The sequence below is a fragment of the Patella vulgata genome, chromosome 4, assembly GCF_932274485.2.
Source record: "Patella vulgata chromosome 4, xgPatVulg1.2, whole genome shotgun sequence".
In the NCBI taxonomy this organism is placed as follows: Eukaryota; Metazoa; Mollusca; class Gastropoda; family Patellidae; genus Patella; species Patella vulgata.
Genome location: NC_065882.2, coordinates 33,427,566 through 33,452,552, shown reverse-complemented (window position 1 = coordinate 33,452,552; position 24,987 = coordinate 33,427,566). Strand labels below are relative to the sequence as shown.

The 24,987-nt window shown below is 36.9% G+C and overlaps 1 protein-coding gene across 1 annotated transcript in view; it reads right to left on the bottom strand.

Moving 5' to 3' along the window:
- LOC126817153 (DNA polymerase theta) overlaps nucleotides 1-24,987 on the bottom strand; it is a 132,062-nt gene that overhangs the window by 87,482 nt on the left and 19,593 nt on the right. Inside the window, exon 2 of the mRNA XM_050543998.2 lies at nucleotides 23,524-23,626. Within this exon, the coding sequence (XP_050399955.1) occupies nucleotides 23,524-23,626 (103 nt within the window). The remainder of the gene's footprint in view (nucleotides 1-23,523; nucleotides 23,627-24,987) is intronic.

Here is a 24,987-nt window from a genome sequence, read left to right as displayed (position 1 = left end):
CATCCACAAGATTTTTCAGAGTGATCAAGGGCCATAACTCTGGCAGTAATTATCAGAAATCGCTGAAAACCAATAGGCTTCATCATCTTATGACCTTAAACACTGTGTATAAATTCAATGTCAATTGAAAGTCAATCGGATATTAACTTTGGCCTTTAGAGCGTCCACAAGATTTTTTGAAGTGATCAAGGGCCATAACTCTGGCAGTAATTATCGGAAATCGTTGAAAATCAATAGGCTTCTTCGTCTCATGACCTCAAACACTGTGTATAAATTTAAGGTCAATTGGATATTAACTTTGGCCTCTAGAGCTTCCACAAGATTTTTCAAAGTGATCAAGGGCCATAACTCTGGCAGTAATTATCGGAAATCGCTGAAAATTAACTTTAGTCTCTAGAGCGTCCACAAGCAATTGTGGACGCCGGACCGACGGGCGGACGGACGGGGGCGACGACAATATACGATTTTTCAGAGTGATCAAGGGCCATAACTCTGGCAGTAATTATCAGAAATCACTGAAAACCAATAGGCTTCATCATCTTATGACCTTAAACACTGTGTATAAATTCAATGTCAATTGAAAGTCAATCGGATATTAACTTTGGCCTTTAGAGCGTCCACAAGATTTTTTGAAGTGATCAAGGGCCATAACTCTGGCAGTAATTATCGGAAATCGTTGAAAATCAATAGGCTTCTTCGTCTCATGACCTCAAACACTGTGTATAAATTTAAGGTCAATTGGATATTAACTTTGGCCTCTAGAGCTTCCACAAGATTTTTCAAAGTGATCAAGGGCCATAACTCTGGCAGTAATTATCGGAAATCGCTGAAAATTAACTTTAGTCTCTAGAGCGTCCACAAGCAATTGTGGACGCCGGACCGACGGGCGGACGGACGGGGGCGACGACAATATACGACCACATTTCAATGTGGGCGTATAAAAATGACAATTGAGACAAAGGAGTATATGAACTTTGTTTTATACAAATCGAGCAAAATAATATGCTGTAATAATAATAAATAATTAATCTAGGACTGAAACACTGAATTAGCCAATGGCGGCAAAGGAAAATTACTGAGACAAAAAAAATTCACATTTTTGCCCAATTTTTTGTAAAAATTTAAATTTTCAAATTTCGAACGACAAAAGCCATAGATGAATGTTCGAAATTGAAATATGTGAGATAGCCATTGTCTCGGAAAAGATTCAGGGTTTCCAAAAATGTGAATTGTTTTAACATACGTAAAGAATTGGCAAAACCACGGCCGATTTTTGATTTATTGCTACCGTTCAAAATTCGGCCACTTCCGGTCTGCGCAGAAGTTTCAAAACTACTTTATCAAGTAACCACCACATGGTTTCCCGATAGAAAATTGAACCCCAGATCGATATCTGTTTTCGATCATGGAGAAATAAGCTCCAATAAATAATAATAATAATAATAAGACCTGCAAGCAGCACTGAACCGGCTTTCAGGAATCAGACAAGAAGTGTGTCATACAATAGCCCATTTATCAAGCTACCAAACGATACTTTAGATGTTTTGATCTGGTCAAACCCGAGGTAAATTACTGAAACTGGATTGTTAAATAAACTATTCGAGACTTTAACACCTTCAGATTATACAAACTTTATCAAGTTAAATCAGAAGGCGATAGATAAACTTAAGTTAGAAACTAAACAGAGACAAAGAAAGAAGTTTAACCATCTTCAAGTAGAGGAGAGCAAAAAAGGTAAAACCAAAGCATCAGATAAAAGTAAGAAAGAATACTTAAAGAAAACAGTTATCAACCTTTCCTCCCACACGCTTACAGATGACCAGATACACCTCCTATCGAAAGGACTTATACCATTTATACCATCCAACAACAAACCAGCAATTGAAACGTTCATTACCAATATAGAGAAAGGCCTTCAGCAACTAGCCCTGAATGGTAAAATAGATTATATTAGACACCAAATCAAGAAGATTCTAGAGAAACCAGCAGTAACCAAAGCTAACCTAACTAAAGAGGAAACCAGTGCAATCAAAGAACTAAAGGAAAATAAAGAGATATCAATAGTTGCAGCTGATAAAGGTAAAGCCACTGTACTAATAGATACTTGTCACCTGAATGAACTCGTAAACAACACCTTATCAGACAGTTCAACCTACAAACAACTAAAAAAGGACCCTACAGCAAAACTTGATAGACAACTTAAATCCACATTAAAAACCCTCCGCAACAATAATGAAATAGATAAACAACTTTATGAGAAACTAAACATATCCCATCCGACGCCACCTTATGCTAGAGTACAGGTTAAAATTCACAAAGACCCAATCAAAATTAGACTGTTAACATGTTCTCGTGGATCAGTGTACTACAACACGGCACAGTATATCTCTAAACTATTATCACCCATTGCAACTAGTGCTAATTCCTATATTAAAGATTCAGCAGAATTCTGTCATAGACTTAATCAAAATAATGTGAATGGTCAGTTAGTTAGTTATGATGTTGTTGATTTGTTTACGAATATACCTCGGGATGAAGCAGTACAAGTGTTAAGGCAAAAAATTGAATCCATTTACCAAGAACTAACCACAAACCTCAAAATCGACAGTATCATTCAACTAATAGAGCAATGCATCAATTCTTCATACTTTTCATTGCAATCCTGTCTTTATGAACAGGTGCATGGATTACCCATGGGATCCCCCATAAGTCCTCTCATAACAGAAGTGTATATGACCCATTTTGAAGAATCTGTCCTAAAGTCTACACCTATCCCACCTATAACATGGATTAGAAAAGTTGATGATGTATTTGCCATTTTGGAACTAGGTCAGAATCCACATCACCTTCTCGAACACCTCAATAGCGTCCACCCTCGAATGAAATTTACTGTAGAATTAGAAAAAGACAACCAATTACCCTTCCTAGATGTATTAGTAATCAACTCCGCAGATAGCCTAAAAACCACTGTTTACCGCAAGCCAACCCACACGGACCAATATATACATAATAGTTCTAACCATCCAACCAAAGTCAAAACAGGAATCATAAGTACCTTAACAAGACGCTTAAAATTAGTATGTCATGATGATCTACTCGACGCTGAACTACAGCACATCAACCACGTCCTTACAGAATACAACAACTACCCTGTCAACACAGTTAAAACAACAATGAAGAAAACTCTGACGCATACTTGCAAACCACCCGATGCCATTAGAAAAAGTCGTCCGGTACTCTTCCACATCCCATTTATAGGACCAGCTAGCCACCATATTAAAAGAATTTTAACGGAGCAAATCGGCGCAGAGGTAGTATTCAGCAGCGGAACCACACTCAAGACTATGTTAAAAGCTGATGGTAGGATACTAAAACCAAGAGATGATCCAAAGGGTGTCGTATATAAAATAAATTGTGAGTGCGATTTGGCGTACATTGGAGAAACTTCCCGACCGATTTCAGTGAGAACAAAAGAGCATCACAAGGCAGTTATCCCAATAATCTCGTATAATTATTAATTTTATCTGCTAATTTCTAAATGTTATCAATACATTATGGTTTCCTTCCCCTAGTTTTCGATTTCTTGCCTGTGTGTTTAACCCCCTCATCTTGTAGTTATGGTTTCACCTGCTAATTAGTGTATTAATTGTTATCTATATATTCCTATCTCTCATATAGTTAATCTCTTATAATTATTAGTTCGATCTGCTAATATTTCTAATTGTTATCAATACATTACAGTCTTTCATCTTGTTAATCCCTTTGTAATTGTTTATCCATATTATTACCTCTCACCTTATTTATTCTTAATTAATGATTAATCTGTTACATGGTTTCCAATTTGTTAACTATATATTGCACCACAGTTTTGTTATATATCATTATTTGCTTGATAACGATATCTGTATGTGTATCGAAACGTAGCATGTTAATAAATTCAGAAGTAGTATATCCATATAAGTGTTTTTAATATGTGAAATCTACCTCTATATGTCTTACAAGGATTATACCAAATGATACTTTAGATGTTTTGATCCGGTCACACCCGACGGTGAAATCCCGATTGTTGCAAGAGCACCGATTTTCTACTGTCTTTTTTTTCTAAAAAAAAAATATCAAATATTTTTTTGACTACTTCCTGTTTACGGATCATTATCGGGATAGATTTAACAAGTGGTATGGGAACTTCACTATCTGTACCACAAGTTTCAGAAAGGTCCATTGGACAGTTTTACCTCCCTTATACCATTAGAAGCAGATTTACAGATATAACGATTTTTCGACTTTTTTCAAAGATTGTGACCCTTTTGAACTATTTATACTATATTGAGGCTTTTAAATTAGGGCTCTAAGTAACATAAGTTTAAGAAAGGAAATAAGAGAAGTTTTCGAAATAAAAGCGTCTGAATAGGCTCAAAAAAGGAAAATAATAGATTTTCAGCGTTCCATTGTATATTGCCTAACCCGAGAATTTTTACCATTTAGATGTCATAAGATCGTCCATTGTTCGAACTATCCAATGACACTTTAGTTGTTTTGATTCGGTGGAATTTGGCGTAGTAATCACTTTTTTTGCAAGATCGCCATTTTTTTACTTTTTACAGTGTTTTTTCTCAATATCGGAAATTTTTTCGACTATTTCCGGTTTTTGGATCATTGTCGGGATAGCTTTAACAAGTTGTTTGGTTACCATAATTTATTTTCTAGCTATCTAAATCGTATCATTCAGATGTCATTAATAGGGCTATCCAGCGATACTTTAGTTCTTTTGGTCCGCTAACATCTGATGGAGAAATCAAGTTTTTCGCAAGAGCGCTATTTTTTTAAACCCTTTTTTCTTCATTTTTTGAATACTTCTGGTATGGAGATTATTGTCGGGATAGTTTTAATTATCGGATTGGCTTATCAAATAGCCACAGGGCTATGTAATGATATATTACATTGTCTGATCAGATAAAATGTCCCTGGGAAATCCTATGTTCAATAGTGATCAGTGAAATGAAATTCGATCGTTTGTCTGTTATATAGAAAGACAACTCGTGTTTGTCATGTTTGACGTCACTTCCCGTTTCTTCACGTGCTTGTTTCTCAGCTATCGGAGCAATGATTTCTGTGTTAAAATTATATTTGGGATGTATTTAACGAGCTCTATCACATATTTTAAAATGACTGACACCAATATTGTCCTTTAAGAAAGATCCATTGGACATTATACCATTAGAAGCAGATTTACAGATATAACGATTTTTCGACTTTTTTCAAAGATTGTGTCCCTTTTGGACCATTTATTACTATATTGAGGCTTTTAAATTTGGATTCACACCATAGACCAACGTTGGGACTCTAAGTAACATAAGTTTAAGAAAGGAAATAAGAGAAGTTTTCGAAATAAAAGCGTCCGAATAGGCTCAAAAAAGGAAAATAATAGATTTTCAGCGTTCCATTATTTATTGCCTAACTCGCGAATTTTTACCATTTAGACGCCATAAGACCGTCCATTGTTCGAACTATCCAATGACACTTTAGTTGTCTTGATTCGGTGGAATCTGGCGTAGTAATCACTTTTTTCGCAAGATCGCCATTTTTTTACTTTTTACGTGTTTTTTTCTCAAAATATCGGAAACTTTAAACCACTTCCGGTTTTTGGATCACTGTCGGGATAGCTTTAACAAGTTGTTTTGTTACCTAATTTCCAAAGAAAGAAAATTAGAAGATGATTTTCAGTAATTTAAGGATTTTTAAACTTTTTTCCAAGATTGAGGTTCTTTTTGGACCACTTATATTATTTCAATGCTTTTATTCTTGGACTCACGCCATAGTCCACCGATAGGACTCTGAGTAAAAAAGGTTTAAGAAAAAAATTAGTTTTAGGTTTCGAGAAAATGGCGTCTCAAAATGCTCCAAAACGGAAAATACTAGATTTTACGGGGTTTTTTCAAAAATATCGGATATTTTTTCGACTACTTCCGGTTTTTGGACCATTGTCGAGATAGTTTTAACAATTTGTTTAGATACTTAACTTTCTGTCACAGAAGTGTCAGAAACATCTATTCAGTACTTTTTTGTAAAAAAGATAAATAAAAGAACATTTTTAATAATTTAAAGATTTTTCAACTTTTTTTTAAAGATTGAGGCCATTTTTGGACCCCTTATATTATTTCAAACCTTTTCCATTTGGATTGACGCCACAGACTACCGATAGGACTCTGCGTTAAAAAAAGTTTTAGAAAAATCGGAGTTGTCGTTTTCGAGAAAAAGACGTCTAAAAAGGCTCCAAAAACGGAAAATACTAGATTTTCGGCGTACCACAATTTATTTTCTAACCATCGAAACCGTACCATTGAGATGCCATATAATAGTCCATTAATGGGGCTATCCAAAGACACTTTACTTCTGTTGGTCCGGTAATATCTGACCGAGAAATCCATCTTTTCGCAAGAGCGACAATTTTTTAACCTTTTTTTTCTTCATTTTTTTAATACTTCCGGTATGGAGATTATTGTCGGAATAGTTTTAATAACCAGTTTAGGCAATTAAATAGCGGCAGGGCTCTGTAATGATATATTACATTATCTGATCAGATAAAATGACAATGAGAAATCCTATGTTTAAAGGTGCCAAAAATACAAAAATGTCAAAATATCGAAAATTAAATTTCAATAACTCAATAACCTTTTTTTTTTATCATCTTTCGAATACTTCCGGTATGGAGATTATTGTCGGAATAGTTTTAATAACCAGTTTGGGCAATTAAATAGCGGCAGGGCTCTGTAATGATATATTACATTATCTGATCAGATAAAATGACCCTGAGAAATCCTATGTTCAAAGGTGCCAAAAATACAAAAATGTCAAAATATCGAAAATTAAATTTCAATAACTCAATACATATTATACATCGTTAGAATCGTAATTAGGTCAGCTATCCGAATCTGAATCTTTTTGTAAAAAATTGTTTAAATAATAAAGTAATAGAGCATTTTGCAAAATTTCACGATTTTTCGACTTTTTTCGATTTTCAGTCCCTTTTTTATCGTATTCCAGACACTTCAAAGTCTTATTGGATGGCATAATTCACAAGACTATCGAATGGACTCTCGATAGAGAAAGTTAAAAAAAAAGTTGCGGTTAAGATTTCGAGATACAGGCGTCCAAAAACGCCCCAAATCAGAAAATACTTGATTTCCAGCTTGTCATATTTTGCTGCTTGGTCATAGTATTCGTATAAATTGGGCATCATACGACAGTCCATTCCTCGGGCCACTCAACGAAAGCTTAATTCGTTTAATCCATTGATATTGGACGGAGAAATCAAGTTTTTCCCCCAAAACACCCATTTTTTGCGTTTTTTTTCCGAAATATCTATCATTATTTCGACTACTTCCGGTTTCCGGATCGTTTTCAAAATTGCTTTATGTAGCGGTCTGACTATATAGCTTTATGTTCCAGGAATTTCAGAACTATCGATTTATCCTTTCCCAAAAATATAAGGGTTGGGAAATGGGCAGAAAATTCGAAAAAATTCGAAAAATAAAGGGCGATAACTCAGAATGAAAATTATATTTCTGGAATCGGATGGTCTTCAGGTATCCAAAAATGTAGGTCAAATTTGAAAATTTTGAAAAATAACAAAAATTGTCTTTTAAACAAAATTTTTCATTTTTCGAAGGCTAGAAGTCACCGACGAAGTTTCGAAATTTACAACTGCTATCGTCCGAGAAAAGACTCAGGGTTTCTGAAAATGTTATTTGTATGAAAATAGGTACAGAATTGACGAAGCTACGGCCGATTTTAAATTTTTATGCACCGCACGAAATTCGGCCACTTCCGGTCTGCGCAGAAGTTTCAAAAATAGTTTATCAAGTAGCCACCACATGGTTTCCCAATAGAAAATTAGGTCCCATATCGGTATCTGTTACAGGCACTGAGAAATAGGCTCTACCAAAAAAAATAAAATAATAATAATAAATAACTAGATCTGCATAGCAGATATGAAAGCTTTCATATGAACTGCAAAGGGGGTTATTAGAATCTATTGAAACAATAAGTATAAATGTCATCAGGTATCTGAAAAATTACATTTACCTTATGAACAAAATGGCTACCATCCAAGGCATATTTAGAAAACCGTATATTATATACAGAGTACGCAGGACAGGAATTAATCGGAAATCGCTGAAAATCAATTGGCTTCTTGATCTCATGACCTTAAACACTGTATAAATTTAAAGTCAATCGGATATTGAATTTAGCCTCTAGAGCGTCCACAAGATTTTTTAAAGTGATAAAGGGCAATAACTCTGACGGTAATTATCGGAAATAGCAGTAAATATCAGATATCGCTGAAAATCAATAATGTAGGCATCTTCGTGTCATGACCTTAAACACTGCGCATAAATTTAAAGTCAATCGGATATTAACTTTGGCCTCTAGAGCGTCCACAAGATATTTTGAAGTGATCAGGGGCCACGACTGTGGCAGTAAATATCAGATATCGCTGAAAATCAATCGCCTACTTCGTCTCATGACCTTAACCACTGTGTATAAATTTAAAGTCAATCGGACATTAACTTTGGCCTCTAAAGCATCCACAAGATTTTTTTTAAGTGATGAAGGGCCATAACTCTGACAGTAATTATCGGAAATCGCTGAAAATCAATTGGCTTCTTCATCTCATGACCTTAAACACTGTGTATAAATTTAAAGTCAATCGGATATTGAATTTAACCTCTAGAGCGCGCATAAGATTTTTTGAAGTGGTCAAGGACCATAAGTCTGACAGTAATTATCGGATATCGCTGAAAATCAATAGGCTTCTTCGTCTCATGACCTGAAACACTGTGTATAAATTTAAAGTAATCGGATATTAACTTTAGCCATAAGCAATTTGATGAAACTTTGTGTATAGTTTCATTACATTAGTACCTTGACCATATTACCTTGACCAAGTTCGACAATGAGCATTCTCTTAGTCAGGATAAGCAAAGCAACTTGATTGGCCGGGACTTTGAATTGGTTGATGCTTTGGGGTATGATAACTTTGGTTATAATGAAGTACTGGAACATAACAACCCAGCTTTTAATTGAGCTAGAATGTTTAAACTTGGTGTAGATGTTCATCAGGTCTTGACTGAACATTTTGAGCTACAGCTTGGCAATTTCATTGGTCGATGCTTTGGGACAAGATAACCTTGATTTCTATCTGACAGAGAGTGATGCAATTTACAGTATAGTTTGATTGCTCGATACTTTTGAAAAAAATATGAAAGTGCGATTAATTAATGTGTCATCTTTTACTTTGGGGTTTTGGCGGGAGACATCAGCCATACTGTTTGCTTGTTTAATATCCCCTATACAATATACGCTCGACCTCATTACCCGAACTGGGGTAGAAAAGTGGGATCTTTGACAATGAGGCAATGAACTTGTACATTCTTTTGCAGCTGCACAAGAGGGAACATCAACGCCGGATTAACCATGGTGGTGGGGAGGGGGGCTGATACCGACCGTGAAGCCCCGCAAGGGGGTCGGGTCAGGGGGTTCTCCCGCTAAGAAATTTTAATTGGAGGCCGAAAACGTGATTTCATGGCATTTCAGGCACTTGTGTCGGAGCCATTTAGAAATACCTCCCCCAGAAAAATAAAATTCTGCCACAAAATTAGCCACAATCCATGCGGGTGCTGTGAAATTTCTAGAGGAGGGAGCTGGAACCCATGAGCCCGTTAAATTCGCCACTGTAAATGAGCAGAGCTACATCAAACCTAATTTTGAGTCCCTCAGTGATAAATAACTTGATTCAAAATCGTATTATAGTCCCAACGACGATTTGATGAATGGAGACCGTAACGTTACGACAAAGTCTAACACTGTAAGTACCAAATAGTCATACGAGATATGTGCATCTCATCAAATTCAGCTTATACCATACCCACAATAATGTTACGGAGTCAGTGAGTTCAAGTTGGACAATACGCTGACCTTCCACTGACCATGCTTATAATATAAAATCTGTCAATGACAGCTGATTCATTGTTTAGTTTTTTATATGATATATTTAATATCAATAATATATGTATATGCATGCTTTATTTTACTTTACACGACCTCTAAAAATGCCCCAAATCGTAAAAATACGACTTTTTGGATTTCGATCTCCTTTTTTCGGCTACCCCGGACATTTTCAAAAAATGATACAATGATTTCACACAACAGGCCAGCTATTAGCCTCTCGATTGACAAGAGTTTCATCGCCCTCCATTCATTATAACCAATGTCATCGTGCCCTAAAGAATCAACAAATCAGCTTGCTTATCTCTGCTTACCCTAGGCAAAAAATGCTCATCTTTGAACTCAATCATGACATTGACCTAGTGAACGCCTACACCAAGTTTGAACATTCTAGCTTAATTAGAAGGAGAGTTCTTGTGTTCCAAAGTCCCGGCCCTTCAAATTGCTTCTATTTTTTATTTTCAATTCAAAATGGTGACCATCACGTGACCGAAATCAAAATTCTGATCCGATAGATTTTTAGGTATTCCCTCCAGGATTCCGAAAATATGACGCCCGAGTCTGTAAGTAAAATAGCAAAAAAGCCTTTTTGATTTTTCACGTTTAAAGATGGTGGCACTTCCGGTTCGATCGACAAACTCCATATTTTGTGTACGAATCAGTAATTACTTGTCTAGTATCGAATTTTTTTTTTAGGTCATTCTGACCTATATTTCGACGATTTTTTTGAAAACTTTGATCCTTAATTTCACCAAGGGGAGATAATTTAGAAAATTTCCAAGGACATCATTGAAGTCGCATTGGCAAGATCTACTAACATTCTAAATTTCACGAAAATCGCACAACTATTAAAGAAGTTGTCAAATTGGTAATAACTTCCGGTTCGAAATGACAGCGACGAATTTTCGAAATGCCAAAATCCGAAATTGCAGATTTGAAGTAAATGTTTCAAGATACTCAAAGAAAAAAGAATTAGTAAAATAGGTCAAATAGTCACAAAGTTACAGCATTGTAGGTCAAATGCATTCCTTCGTAAAATTCGGTGATTTCGGATTCGTAAAACGTTTTGAAAATATATTTAATCAACAGCCACCACCCATTTTTGGGGGGATAGGTAAAAGTTTCAGAACGATCCTATGGTTAGATTCTGAGAACTCCGATTTGTGGACAAAACACAAAAAAAAAATAACAATAATAATCTTAATAGAAACAATAAGCTTTCATATGTAATATGAAAGCTTAACTAGACCTGCAAGCAGCACTGAACCGGCTTTCAGAAATCAGACAGGAAGTGTGTCATACAATAGCCCATTCATCGAGCTACTAAACGATACTTTAGGTGTTTTAATCCGGTCACACCCGACCGTTAAATCACGATTGTTGCAATAGCACCGATTTTAACTGTTTTGGGGGGGAGGGGGGGTGTGGGCGAGTGGTGAGGAAAGTCTTTTGTCATGCATCTGGCGATCGTGTGACGCCTTGGCACGGTGAAAGCCTTCAGTCTTGCAAGCAAGTCTAGTTATTAGGCTTTCAGACTTTCGTCTGAAAGCCTATTGAGATTACTAAAATTATTAGGGTTTCACACTGCGCAGCTTGTGTGAAACACTATTGTTTTTGTTAAGATTATTATTCTTCTTCTTATTAGGCTTTCAGACTTTCGTCTGAAAGCCTATTGAGATTACTAAAATTATTATTATTATTATTATTATTTACCGCGGGAGCCTAGATCTCCATGATCGAAAACAGATATCGATCTGGAATTAGATTTTCTATTGGGAAACCATGTGGTGGCTACTTGATAAAATATTTTTGAAATTTCTGCGCATACCGGAAGTGACCAAACTTTGTACATTGTCTAAAAATTGAAAATTGGCCATAGTTTCGTCAATTCTTTATCCATTTTCAAGCAAATTACGAGACAATTTTTGTTATTTTTCAAAATTTTCAAATTTGACTTACATTTTTGGATACCTGAAGTCCATCCGATTCCAGTAATATAAGTTGTATTCAGAGTTATCGCCCTTTATTTTTCGATTTTTTTCGAATTTTCTTCCCATTTTGTGAGCTCGGGTTTCGTTTTATGGCAGAATTGACGTTTCTGAAAATTCTGGAACATGAAGTTATAGTCCAATACCAACTTATAAAGCAATTTCGACAAGAATCCTTAAACGGGAAGTAGTCGAAATAATATGCGATATTTTTTAAAAAAACGTGAAAAATTGGTGTTTTGGGTAAAAACACGATTTCTCCGTCCGATATCAACGGATTAAACAAATTAAGGTATCATTGGTCTGGCGGTGATTGGACCACTGAATGATACCCAATTCCTGCGGATACTATGATCAGGCAGCAAAATATGGCACGCTGAAAATCAAGTATTTTCTGATTTTTAGACGCCTGTATCTCAAAAACTACGCCAGCGATTTTTATGAAACTTTCTCTATCGAGAGACCTTGTGGTAGTCTTGTGTACGAAGCATTCCATTACGACTTTGAAATATCTGGAATAGGTGAAATAACGGACTGAAAATCGAAAAAAGTCGAAAAATCGTGAAATTTTGGAAAATGCTCTACTATTTTTTTATTTGAAGAGATTTTAAAAAAAAGGTTGTATATTCTTATAGCTGACCTAATTACGATTCTAACGATGTATAATATGTATGTAGTTATTGAAATATAATTTTCGATATTTTAATTTTTTTGCATTGTTGGCACTTTTGAACATAGGATTTCTCAGGGGCATTTTATCTGATCAGATAATGTAATATATCATTACAGAGCCCTGTGGCTATTTTAGTGCCCAAACCGGCTATTAAAACTATTCCGACAATAATAACCATACCGGAAGTATTCAAAAAAATGAAAAAAAAAGGTTAAAAACATTGTCGCACTTGCGAAAAAATTGATTTCTCCCTTAGGTAATAGCGGACCAAAAGAACTAAAGCGTCGTTGGATAGCCCTATTAATGGACCATCATATGGTATCTAAATAATACGATTTTGATGGTAAGGAAATAAATTATTGTATGAAGAAAAATCTAGTATTTTCCGATTTTTTAACATTCTGAGACGCCATTTTCTCGAAAACGACGCCTACGATTTTTCTTAAACTTTTCTTACTCAAAGTCCTATCGGTTGTCTATATAGTGAATCCAAAATGAAAAGCATTGAAATAATAAAGGTGGTCCAAAAATGGCCTCAAACTTTGAAAAAAATTGAAAAATCGTAAAATTTTTGGAAACGCTCTTTGATTTATCTTTTTTTCCAAAACTACTCATTGGATGTTTCTGACACTTCTGGTACAGAAAGTTAAGTATCCAAAGAACTTCATAAAGCTATCACGACAATGATCGTAAAACCGGAAGTAGTCGAAAAAATGTCCGATATTTTGAAAAAATATTTTTTTTTACGAAAACCTTTTTAATTTTTTTTTACGAAAACCTTTTTTATTTATGAATATTTTTTGATGGTATTTTACACAGGGTTAAAATATACTATTCAAAAAAAGTAGGGGATATTTGATTTTGGGGGCATAATACTAAAATATGCAAATGACTACGAAAAAAGTCACTATAGAACCTAACAGAAGAAACATTTCCAGTTACATGTGACGCCCAAACGCACCAATAGCTACCGCATGGAATGCAGGTGATGCTTGGGATCATCATGGGGGTCCAACCCAAGATTTGCACGACTCTGACTTTGAATGTTACAGTCATTGTGGCATTGAATTCCAGGGTGGAAACATCAGTTTAATTGTTTTAGTGACCAGAAAACAAATTTTGATATGCGTCGGCTTACCCAAAATGAAAGGTTACGTGCCCTTGGCATGCTACAGATCGGCACAACACAGGCGGTTGTGGCGCGGACGATGAATGTTTCTCAGTCTGTCATAAGCAGGCTATGGTCCAGATACCGTGATACACAATCTGTACAGGACAGACCACGCTCAGGTCGACCAAGGGCGACAACTCAAGCCCAGGATCGATTTATCCGTACCTTGGCCTTGAGAAATCGTGTCATCACAGCAAATCAGATCAGCGCTCGTCTTCAAACAGACACTGGTGTGAGAGTGAGTGGCCAGACGATTCGGAATCGACTGCATAGGGGTCACCTTCGCGCCCGACGTCCTCGCGTGATCCCTTGTTTGAGAGATCATCACATTCAGGCAAGACGTCGTTGGTGTAGGGATCGTCAACATTGGGATAATCGACGCTGTAGCAATGTGATGTTTTCAGATGAGTCAAGGTTCACTGTTGATTTTTTGGACAGACGTTAACGTCATCAGACATGATCGATTTGGGGGTGGTTCTGTTATGGTGTGGGCTTTACATGTTGTTGCAGGGCGTGTTACAGGCCAGTACTACCGGGACAACATCTTGGAGGTCCATGTTGTGCCGTTCGCACGACGTCAAGGCCGCCGTTTCATCTTCCAGGATGACAACGCAAGATGTCACAGGGCCAGGATCGTTACAGGTTACCTCCAACAACAGAACATCACCACATTACCTTGGCCAGCACTGAGTCCCGACCTCTCCCCCATCGAGCATGTCTGGGACATGCTTGGACAGAGGTTACGTCAACGTCAACAACGTCCTGCCAATGTCCAAGAACTTGCTGCTGCGTTGCAACAGGAATGGGACAATCTGGACCAAAATGACCTTAGACGTCTCATTAGGAGTATGCCACGTCGGATCAATGCTTGTTTGGCAAACAGAGGAGGATTTACCCGTTACTGACTTGGTTGTGATGCTGTGGTAACTTTGCTGTTTGACCCCGGGTATCATTTTGTCATTTGTTTCTTCGTCAGTTTCATTAGGTGACTTTAATAACACTTAAAAATCAAATATCCCCTACTTTTTTTGAATAGTATATCATCCTACTTGAGCAGAAATGAGAAAAAAAAATATCTCGGTAATTTGCGTTAGCCGCCATCGGCTAATTTAGTTTTTCGTACCCAGAAAAATTATTTATTGTTAGATTTGTATAAAGCAAAGTTCATATGCTTCGTGGTCCCAATTGTAATTTTTTTGTTACGGTGAAATTTTTCTGTCGGCAACGGAAGTGACGTAATATTAACTCTAACACCTCTGTTACAGGAAGTTAAGTATCTATTGGACTATCTTATGATACCAAATTCATATGGATACTACGAAAAAGCAGCAAAATATGGTACGCTGAAAGTCAAGTATTGTCTGATTTTGAGCGTTTTTGGACGCCCATATCTTGAAAACTACTCAAGCGATTTTTCTGAAACATTCTCTAGCGAGAGTCCTCTCGGTAGTCTTGTGTACGATACATTCCATTTTAAAGACTTTGAAATATCTTGAATAGGTCAAATAACGGGCTGAATATCGAAAAAAAGTCGAAAAATCGTGAAATTTTGGAAAATGCTCTATTATTTTCTTATTTTATGAGATAACGATTATGTATTGAGTTATTGAAATTTTTCTGAAACTTTCTCTATCGAGATACACTTTGGTAGTCTTGTGTACGAAACATTCCTTTAAGACTTTGATATATCTGGAATAGGTCAAATAACGACCTGAAAACCGAAAAAAGTCGCAAAATCGTGTAATTTTGGAAAATGCTCTATTTTTTTATTTTAAGAGATTATCAAAAAAAAGTTACATATTCAGATAGCTGATGTAATTACGATTTTAACGATGTATAATATGTATTGAGTTATTGAAATTTGATTTTCGATATTTTGACATTTTTGGCACCTTTGAACATAGTATTTCTCAGGTGCATTTTTGTCTGATCAGATAATGTAATAAACCATAACAGGGCCCTACGGTTATTTAAGTGCCCAAACCGGTTATTAAAACTACCACGACAGTAATCTCCACACCGGAAGTATTCAAAAAATGTTTAAAAAGGTTATTATTTATCTTTGTTTTATAAGAATATTTTTTATGTTTATAATGTGTCATTGGTTTAAAGATACATTATTATTAATTGTAACCCACATTTAGCCTTCATTATATTATTCTGTATTTATCTACAGCTAATAAAATTAACACATTTAATTTGATTTGTTCTTTAATAATCACACCAACAATATATCTTAATAGGGACAAGTAAATTGGTCAAGTATAATAAGAATTACAGAATATAAGCTTCATTGAATATAGCATAAGTTGTCTATGGCTCCTACTTGTGTCCACTGTGTAGTCCATGTGTAAATATGATGGGCCAGCGCTGGCCAGCATTACTATTCGACTTGCAACAACAGCTGTAGTCCAGACAGAAACGTTCAACTTGGTTGTTTACGCTGAATAAATATTAGTATTTATTGTTAGCATTGAGGTGTTAATTGTTCCTGATAATGGGAAATTTCATATTTCTGCATTAAAAAATGAAATGAAATGGTTTTGAACTTCCTACTGTTCTGCTCCGACTGAGGTAATGGACACGGCCATACGACTTAGTGTGGTATATCGAATCAAATTGCCAAGTGATTTTTCACCTTTACGCCAATGTGTACACGGGATCTCGGTTTTCCGACCCATCCGAACGACTATACGTTGTCCCTTGCCAGTCCCTCTGTGTCCTGCACCACTGACAAGGATGAACTACTCCGTAAAATCCCGATGAACTACCTCGGCTCACGCAGGGATATAACACGGGACCACCAGGTTAGAAAGATCGGGGGGGGGGGGGGGGGGGGTTGTTGGATGGCCAAATGGTTAACACGTGCGTGCTGTATCATAAAGCCTGTCATTGAGTCAACTGGCGTGGTTTCGAATCCCCGCTTGTACGTGACAAGGAATAGCGTCGCCTGTCCAACCTCGTGGGTTTTCCCCGGGTCCTCCGGTTTCCCCCCACTGATAAAGACCCCTACGCGCAAGCGAATTATTGAAATGAAAAAAAAAAAAAACATGTTAGTCCCGAAATGATCTCTCTAAACATGCTCGTACAGCGGCTCTAGTCTTCTTTTATATAGAATTCCAACCGCCAAGGGATCTTTTAAGGTCACAAGAATGTGTACATGGGACTTCGGAATCGCCTTCATGTCAGCTACTCAAATATGTAACTGGTTCAAAAATTGATTGAATATTCAATGAAATATCGCCAATTTTCTGGTTTCGTGCACGTTAAAAATTTGACGTCACTAATAAAAATTTAATATTAATTACAGATAGAGTCCATGCTCAAACAACGTCATACCTTTAAACACAGGTGAAATATTCCATACCTATGTACGATACTACTACAACCATTTAATAAATTAGACTTTCTTATAAACAGCGTGAGCCGTCGATTTCTGTCCAGATGATTACCGGTATAAGATAATTTTGACACAGAAGCAACAATATTAATTCAAAGTCTAAGTATTACACACAGCTATCAACTATTTCTGTTACAGGGTCATTATACCCATATTTTGGATAGAAGAAAACACTCATAGTTGAAATAATTTTACTTCAAATATCATCACTGATAAAAGCACTCTTGAATTGGCTCTATACGTTGACAAAACGTACAGATTGTATCCCCTCTTATGTTTCGCTTAACAATGAAAGGTGTAGTGTTCAATTTTCGACCCCTTTGTTCTGCTACTCCTGAAATTTGGAACTGTTGTACAATGGTTTTATATAAGTGTTATTAAAGTCACCTAATGAAACTGACGAAGAAACAAATGACAAAATGAAATGAAGTTCACATTCATCGATTTATTCCAAATGATCGTTAGACTAAGTAAGGCACAGACTGACCATTATAAGGGTAAAATGATACCCGGGGTCAAACAGCAAAGTTACCACAGCATCACAACCAAGTCAGTAACGGGTAAATCCTCCTCTGTTTGCCAAACAAGCATTGATCCGAAGTGGTATACTCCTAATGAGACGTCTAAGGTCATTTTGGTCCAGATTGTCCCATTCCTGTTGCAACGCAGCAGCAAGTTCTTGGACATTGGCAGGACGTTGTTGACGTTGACGTAACCTCTGTCCAAGCATGTCCCAGACATGCTCGATGGGGGAGAGGTCGGGATTCAGTGCTGGCCAAGGTAATGTGGTGATGTTCTGTTGTTGGAGGTAACCTGTGCGAACGGCACAACATGGACTGCCAAGATGTTGTCCCGGTAGTACTGGCCTGTAACACGCCCTGCAACAACATGTAAAGCCGTTCTTCCAGCAACAGTGATGCCTCCCCACACCATAACAGAACCACCCCCAAATCGATCATGTCTGATGACGTTATCGTCTTGGAAGCGCTCGTTTTGACGACGCCACACCCTCCTACGTCTGTCCAAAAAATCAACAGTGAACCTTGACTCATCTGAAAACATCACATTGCTCCAGCGTCGATTATCCCAGTGTTGACGATCCCTACACCAACGACGTCTTGCCTGAATGTGATGATCTCTCAAACAAGGGATCACGCGAGGACGTCGGGCGCGAAGGTGACCCCTATGCAGTCGATTCCGAATCGTCTGGCCACTCACTCTCACACCAGTGTCTGTTTGAAGACGAGCGCTGATCTGATTTGCTGTGATGACACGATTTCTCAAGGCCAAGGTACGGATAAATCGATCCTGGGCTTGAGTTGTCGCCCTTGGTCGACCTGAGCGTGGTCTGTCCTGTACAGATTGTGTATCACGGTATCTGGACCATAGCCTGCTTATGACAGACTGAGAAACATTCATCGTCCGCGCCACAACCGCCTGTGTTGTGCCGATCTGTAGCATGCCAAGGGCACGTAACCTTTCATTTTGGGTAAGCCGACGCATATCAAAATTTGTTTTCTGGTCACTAAAACAATTAAACTGATGTTTCCACCCTGGAATTCAATGCCACAATGACTGTAACATTCAAAGTCAGAGTCGTGCAAATCTTGGGTTGGACCCCCATGATGATCCCAAGCATCACCTGCATTCCATGCGGTAGCTATTGGTGCGTTTGGGCGTCACATGTAACTGGAAATGTCATTTGCATATTTTAGTATTATGCCCCCAAAATCAAATATCCCCTACTTGTCTTGAATAGTATATTACAAACTAATTTTAACATAAATTTTCTTCGTATAGATTATAGCTAAAAGTTTATAAAAGTTACGTAGAAATATCTGAAAATCTGAAAAGCCTGAATGGGTTGTAAATAGGTCAATTTTACACCTTTTTTCACCTCTTAATCGAATTTGCTCGAAAATGAAATCGAAATTAAAAAAACTGTTCCCAACATTTTGTGCGCCTTTAAAGGGCACACTCTTTTAGTTATATCAGTTTTTTAAAAAATAATATTTGCTTTCGAAAAATGGTACCTTACTGTCAAAATTGTAGTTTTTGGTAAAATTAAGCCACTTCCGGTGCGGACAGATAACTCTATTGGTAACAAAAAAAATGACAATTGAGACAATGGAGTATGTGAACTTTGTTTTATACAAATCGAGCAATAAATAATTAATCTAGGACTGAAAAACTGAATTAGCCAATGGCGGCCAAGGAAAATTACTGAGACAAAAAAAATCACATTTTTGCCCAAGTCAGATGACTCGTTAATTTTGTGTAAAACACGACTAAAAAATATTCATAAATAAAAAAGTTTTTTGTAAAAATTTAAATTTTCAAATTTCGAACGACAAAAGCCATAGATGAATGTTCGAAATTCAAAAATGTGAGATAGCCATTGTCTCGGAAAAGATTCAGGGTTTCCAAAAATGTGAATTGTTTTAAAATAGGTAAAGAATTGGCGAAACCACGGCCGCTTTTTGATTTATTGCTACCGTTCAAAATTCGGCCACTTCCGGTCTGCGCAGAAGTTTCAAAAATACTTTATCAAGTAACCACCACATGGTTTCCCGATAGAAAATTTGGTTCCAGATCGATATGTGTTTCTGATCATGGAGAAATAGGCTCCCGCGGTAAATAATAATAATAATAATAATTTTAGTAATCTCAATAGTTTCGTCTGAAAGCCTAATAATTTTAGTAATCTCAATTTGAATACATATCTTAACTTTTAAACCTGTCCCAAATGTCTGTAGAAGACACCTACGGAACTTAGAAGTTCAAGGAATTTTGGGTGAGGTGGGGTAGTGTACGTGTGTTTTGTTAATATTTATTGGGCCCACAAGTTAATGTTAGGACCTACAACTTTCATGAATGGCGTCTACCAGCGGGTCCTGTTGGCTTACAACTTTTCTTGACGAATTTTAAACACTGGACACAACGAAAAATGGGTGTGGCTCTGCCCCTGGGGGTTGGGCAATCACCAAAAAACAATTGGGGGCATCCTTAGGGTATAACGAATAGGTATGCGAAGTTTCAAAATGATCTGTTAAACATCGCGGCCTGTAGATGACAAACAAAAAAAATACAAGAAATGGGCGTGGCTCTGTCTCAGGGGGTCGGGCATGTAACAAAAACAATAGGGATCATCCTTAGGGTATAAGGAATTCATACGAAATTTTTTCAAGACGATTGATTAAGAATTGTGGGCTTTTGTGGCCTGTAGGCGACACACAGACACACAAAAAGAAAATGGGCGCGGCTCTGTGCCTGGTGGTTGGGCATGCACCCCAAACGATAGGGGTGTTCCTTAGGGTACAAAGAATAAGTATCAATATAATACGTTAAGAAATGCGGCCTGTAGACGACAAACAAACAAATACAATAAATGGGCGTGGCTCTGCCCCTGGATATTGGGCACGCACCAAAAATAATAGGGATATCCATAGGGTATAAGGAATAAGTATGTAAAGTTTCAAGATGATCACTTACGAAATGTGGCCTGTAGGCGACACAAAGACACAAAAAGAAAATGGGCGAGGCTCTGCCCCTGGGGGTTGGGCATGCACCCCAAACGATAGGGATGTTCCTTAGGGTACAAAGAATAAGTATTTAAAGTTTCAATATGATACGTTAAGAAATGAGGCCTGTAGATGACAAAGAAATACAAAAAATGGGCGTGGCTCTTCCCCTGGGGGTCGGGCATGCACCAAAAACAATAGGGATCATCCTTAGGGTATAAGGAATAAGTATATATAGTGTGAAGATGATCACTTAAGAATTGTGGCCTGTAGGCGACACACAGACACACACACACATACAGACAGGGGCGACGGCAATATATGTCCACATTCATAATGTGGATGTATAAAAATCATTAAAATCAGTCAAAAACTCGCGAAGTTAATGCGATTTTTCACTCGTAAACAACTTTGTCGGCATGAAAAACGTCAGAGGCAAAATTTGAAATTGTGACATTTTCAAATACCATAAATTCGACCCTGATCCAGGCTATCCAGAAATGTATTCATTTTGGAAATAGGAGACGTATTCTCCAAACTACGGCCTATTGTTTTTATTTTCATGTACATTATCGTCGATTTTTCACTTTTTCTAATATTCAGTTCAAAATGGTGACCATCAGTTGACCGATATCAAAATTCAGATCCGATAGATTTTTAGGCATTCCTTCAAGGATTCAGAAAATTAACTCCCATGTCTGTAGTAAAATACTGCAAAAGCCTTATGGATTTTTCACGTTTCAAGATGGTTGCTCCTTCCAGTTCAATCGGCAGACTTCATATTTTCTGTACACATCAGTCCTTTCTTAGCTAGTACAGAAAAAAAAAATTCAAGGCAATCTGACCTATATTTCGTCGGGTTTTTTTTGTTGAAAACTTTGATACTCAATTTCATCAAGGGGAGATCATTTAGAAAAATTCTAATGACGTCTTTTAAGTCGCATCTGTAAGATCTACTTACATACTAAATTTCATGAAATGAAATGAAATGAAATGGAGTTTAACGTCCTACTGTTCTGCTCCTAACCTGGGCTAATGAAGACGGGCATACGCCATACAGTGTGCTATGAGGGAAATTTTGCCCGGACAGCGGCACTACGGCCTACTCTTATATCGAATTCCAACTGCCAAGGGATCTTTTACGTGCACGCCAATGTGTACACGGGACCTCGGTTTTTCGTCCCATCCGAACGACTAGACAGCTTTCCTTGTCAGCCCCTCCGTCCTGCATCACTGACAAGGGAGAACCACGCCGGAAAATCTGGATGAACTTTCTCGGCCAATGCAGGGATCGAACACCCGACCTCCAGGCTAGCGAGCTAGCGTCTTACCCACTTAGCCACGTGATCCCCAAAAATTTCATGAAAGTCGCGCAACTATTAAAGAAGTTGTAAAGTTGGTCTCAACTTCCGGTTCTAAATCACATCGACCAATTTTCGAAATTCGAAAATCCAAAATTGCGGATTTAAAGTAAATGTTTCAAGGTACTCAAAGAAAAAAGAATTAGTAAAATAGGTCAAATAGTCACAAAGGTACAGCAATGTAGGTCAAATGCATTTGTTCGCAAAATTAGGTGATTTCGGATTCGAAAAACCTTCGAAAATATATCTAATCAACAGCCACCACCCATTTTGGGGGGGATAGGTAAAAGTTTCAGAAAGATCCTATGGTTAGATTCTGAAAAATCCGATTTGTGGACAAAACACATAAAAAAAAAAAATAATAATAATATTAATCTTAATAATAATACTGTAGTTTTAGACTATTTTGGGCATAATTCGTGATGTCACCATATCGTGATACGTATCGCGTATCAGTGTCGTATCCAAAATAAGCTGTATCGACACAGCCCTATTCATTAAATCAATACCTTCCATAATGAGCATTTTCTGTTCAGAATAAGCAGAGCGATAAGCAATTTGATTGGTCGAGACTTTGGAACACAATAACTCTCCTAATTGAGGTAGTAGAATGTTCAAACTTGGTGTAGGTGTTCATTAGGTGAATGCCTTGATGGAGTTCGATGATAAACATTGTCTGCTTACGTTAAGCAGAGATAAGCAATATGATTGGTTGATGCTTTGGGCCATGATATCTTGAGAGTGATTAAACTCCAAGTATGGATTCATCATATCATTACCTTGACCAAGAATTTTCTGCTTAGGCTAAGCAGCGATAAGCAATTTGATTGTCAACACTTTGGAACATAACAACTCTGCTTTTAATTAAGGTAGAATGTTTCAACTTGATGTAGATGTTCATTAGGTGAATGTCTTCACTGAGTTCAATGATTAACATTTCGAGCTAAAGCTAAGCAGAGCTCAGTAATTTCATTGGTCGATGCTTTGGGACAAGATAACTTTAATTCTATCTGATAGAGCGTGATGAAACTTAGTGTATAGTTAATAATTAGTTTGATTGCTTGATACTTTTGAAAAAAATAAATGTGCTATTAATTGATGTGTCATCTGTTTATTCTGGGATTTTGGCAGGGGACATCAGCCTCACTGTTGGCTTGTCTTTGCTTAGCCTACGCAGAAAATGCTTATCTCCGAACCCCATCAAGGCATTCACTAAATAAACACCTAAACCAGGTTTATATATTCTAGCTAAATTAGAAAGAGTTATTGCATCAAAAAAAGTGTGACAGACCCATTTTAATAGTCCTGTGCTTTCTTCGAAAGGGGGGAAGACAAAAAAACTTCAGTCAGATAGATCCACTTGGGTGCTGGTAAAGAAATAGAAGCTAATAAAATAATTACATGAAGATGTCACATGGCTTCCCTGGCTGTCTTGTTTGCCAGTTGTTAGAATTGGTATATTCACACTTTCCATATTGAAGACAATGTCCTTTTCCCTTTTACTCTGGAAAAAAAAAAAAATCTAAAATTAATGTTTAATGGAGATGCACAGATGGAAACAGTTGAGGACAAGATATTACACACTTTAAGTTTGGGGGTATTGATAAGCAATGAAACATACGCCACAGCAGCTAAATCGTCCGAGCAGTGGCATATTTATTCTGTTTAGAGCTGGCGAGATATTTCGTTTTTTTCGATATAAAACTGTTACAGAAATAAAAAGGTTGCCAGGCAACGAAACATACACCACAGCAGCTAAGTTGTCCGACAGTCGACAAGAGTTGTCGCATATTTTTTCTTTTGTCAGTAATGAATACATTTACAACACACTAAAATCTGATGAGTAACAACCCAACTAAGTAATTTTCAGAAATCATTGAAATTTGTTTTGCTTGTTTGTCTCATGACCTTAAGGGCGTTGCCATGTCTGACCTACGGTAACTTCACAATTATAATAATAATAATAATAACTAGACCTGCATGGCAGTGCTGAATCAGCTTTCAGACAACAGACCCGAAGAAAGCATACGGAAGTCCATTCACTGCGCTTTCGAACGATACTTTAGCTCTTTTGATCTGGTAATATCCAACGGAGAAATCACGTTTTTGGCAAAAATCTTCATTTTTTTGCATTTATTTCAAAATATCGGATATTTTTTCGACTACTTCCGGGTTTTGGATCATTGTTGGGATAGCTTTAACAAGTTGTATAGATACTTAACTTCCTGTGCCAGAAATGTCAGAAACATCCATTGAGTAGTTTTCGAAAAAAAGATAAATAAAAGAGCATTTTCAATAATTTAACGATTTATCAACTTTTTTCAAAGATTAAGGCCATTTTTGGACCACCTATATTATTTCAATGCTTTTATTTTTGGATTCACACCCTAGATCACCGATAGTTCTCTGATTAAAAAAAAGTTCAGAAAAATCGTTGGCGTCGTTTTCGAGAAAAAGGCGTCCCAGAATGCACCAAAACAGAAAATACTAGATTTTCCGCGTATCATAATTTATTTCCTAACCATCGAATTCGTATCATTTAGATGTCATAAGATAATCTATTCATGGGACTATCCGAGGACACTTTAATTGTTTTGGTCCGCTAATATCTGACGGAGAATTCGAGTTTTTAACAAGAGCGCCACTTTTTTACCTTTTTTTTCGTTTTTTAAACTACTTCCGGTATACGAATCATTGTCGGGTAGTTTTAACATCCGGTTTTGGAACTTGAATGGGGACAGGGCTTTATAATGATATACTAAATTAACCGATCAGATAAAATCACCCTGAGAAATCCTATGGTCAGAAGTGCCAAAAATGCAAAAATGTCAAAATATCGAAAATTAAATTTCAATAACTGACTAC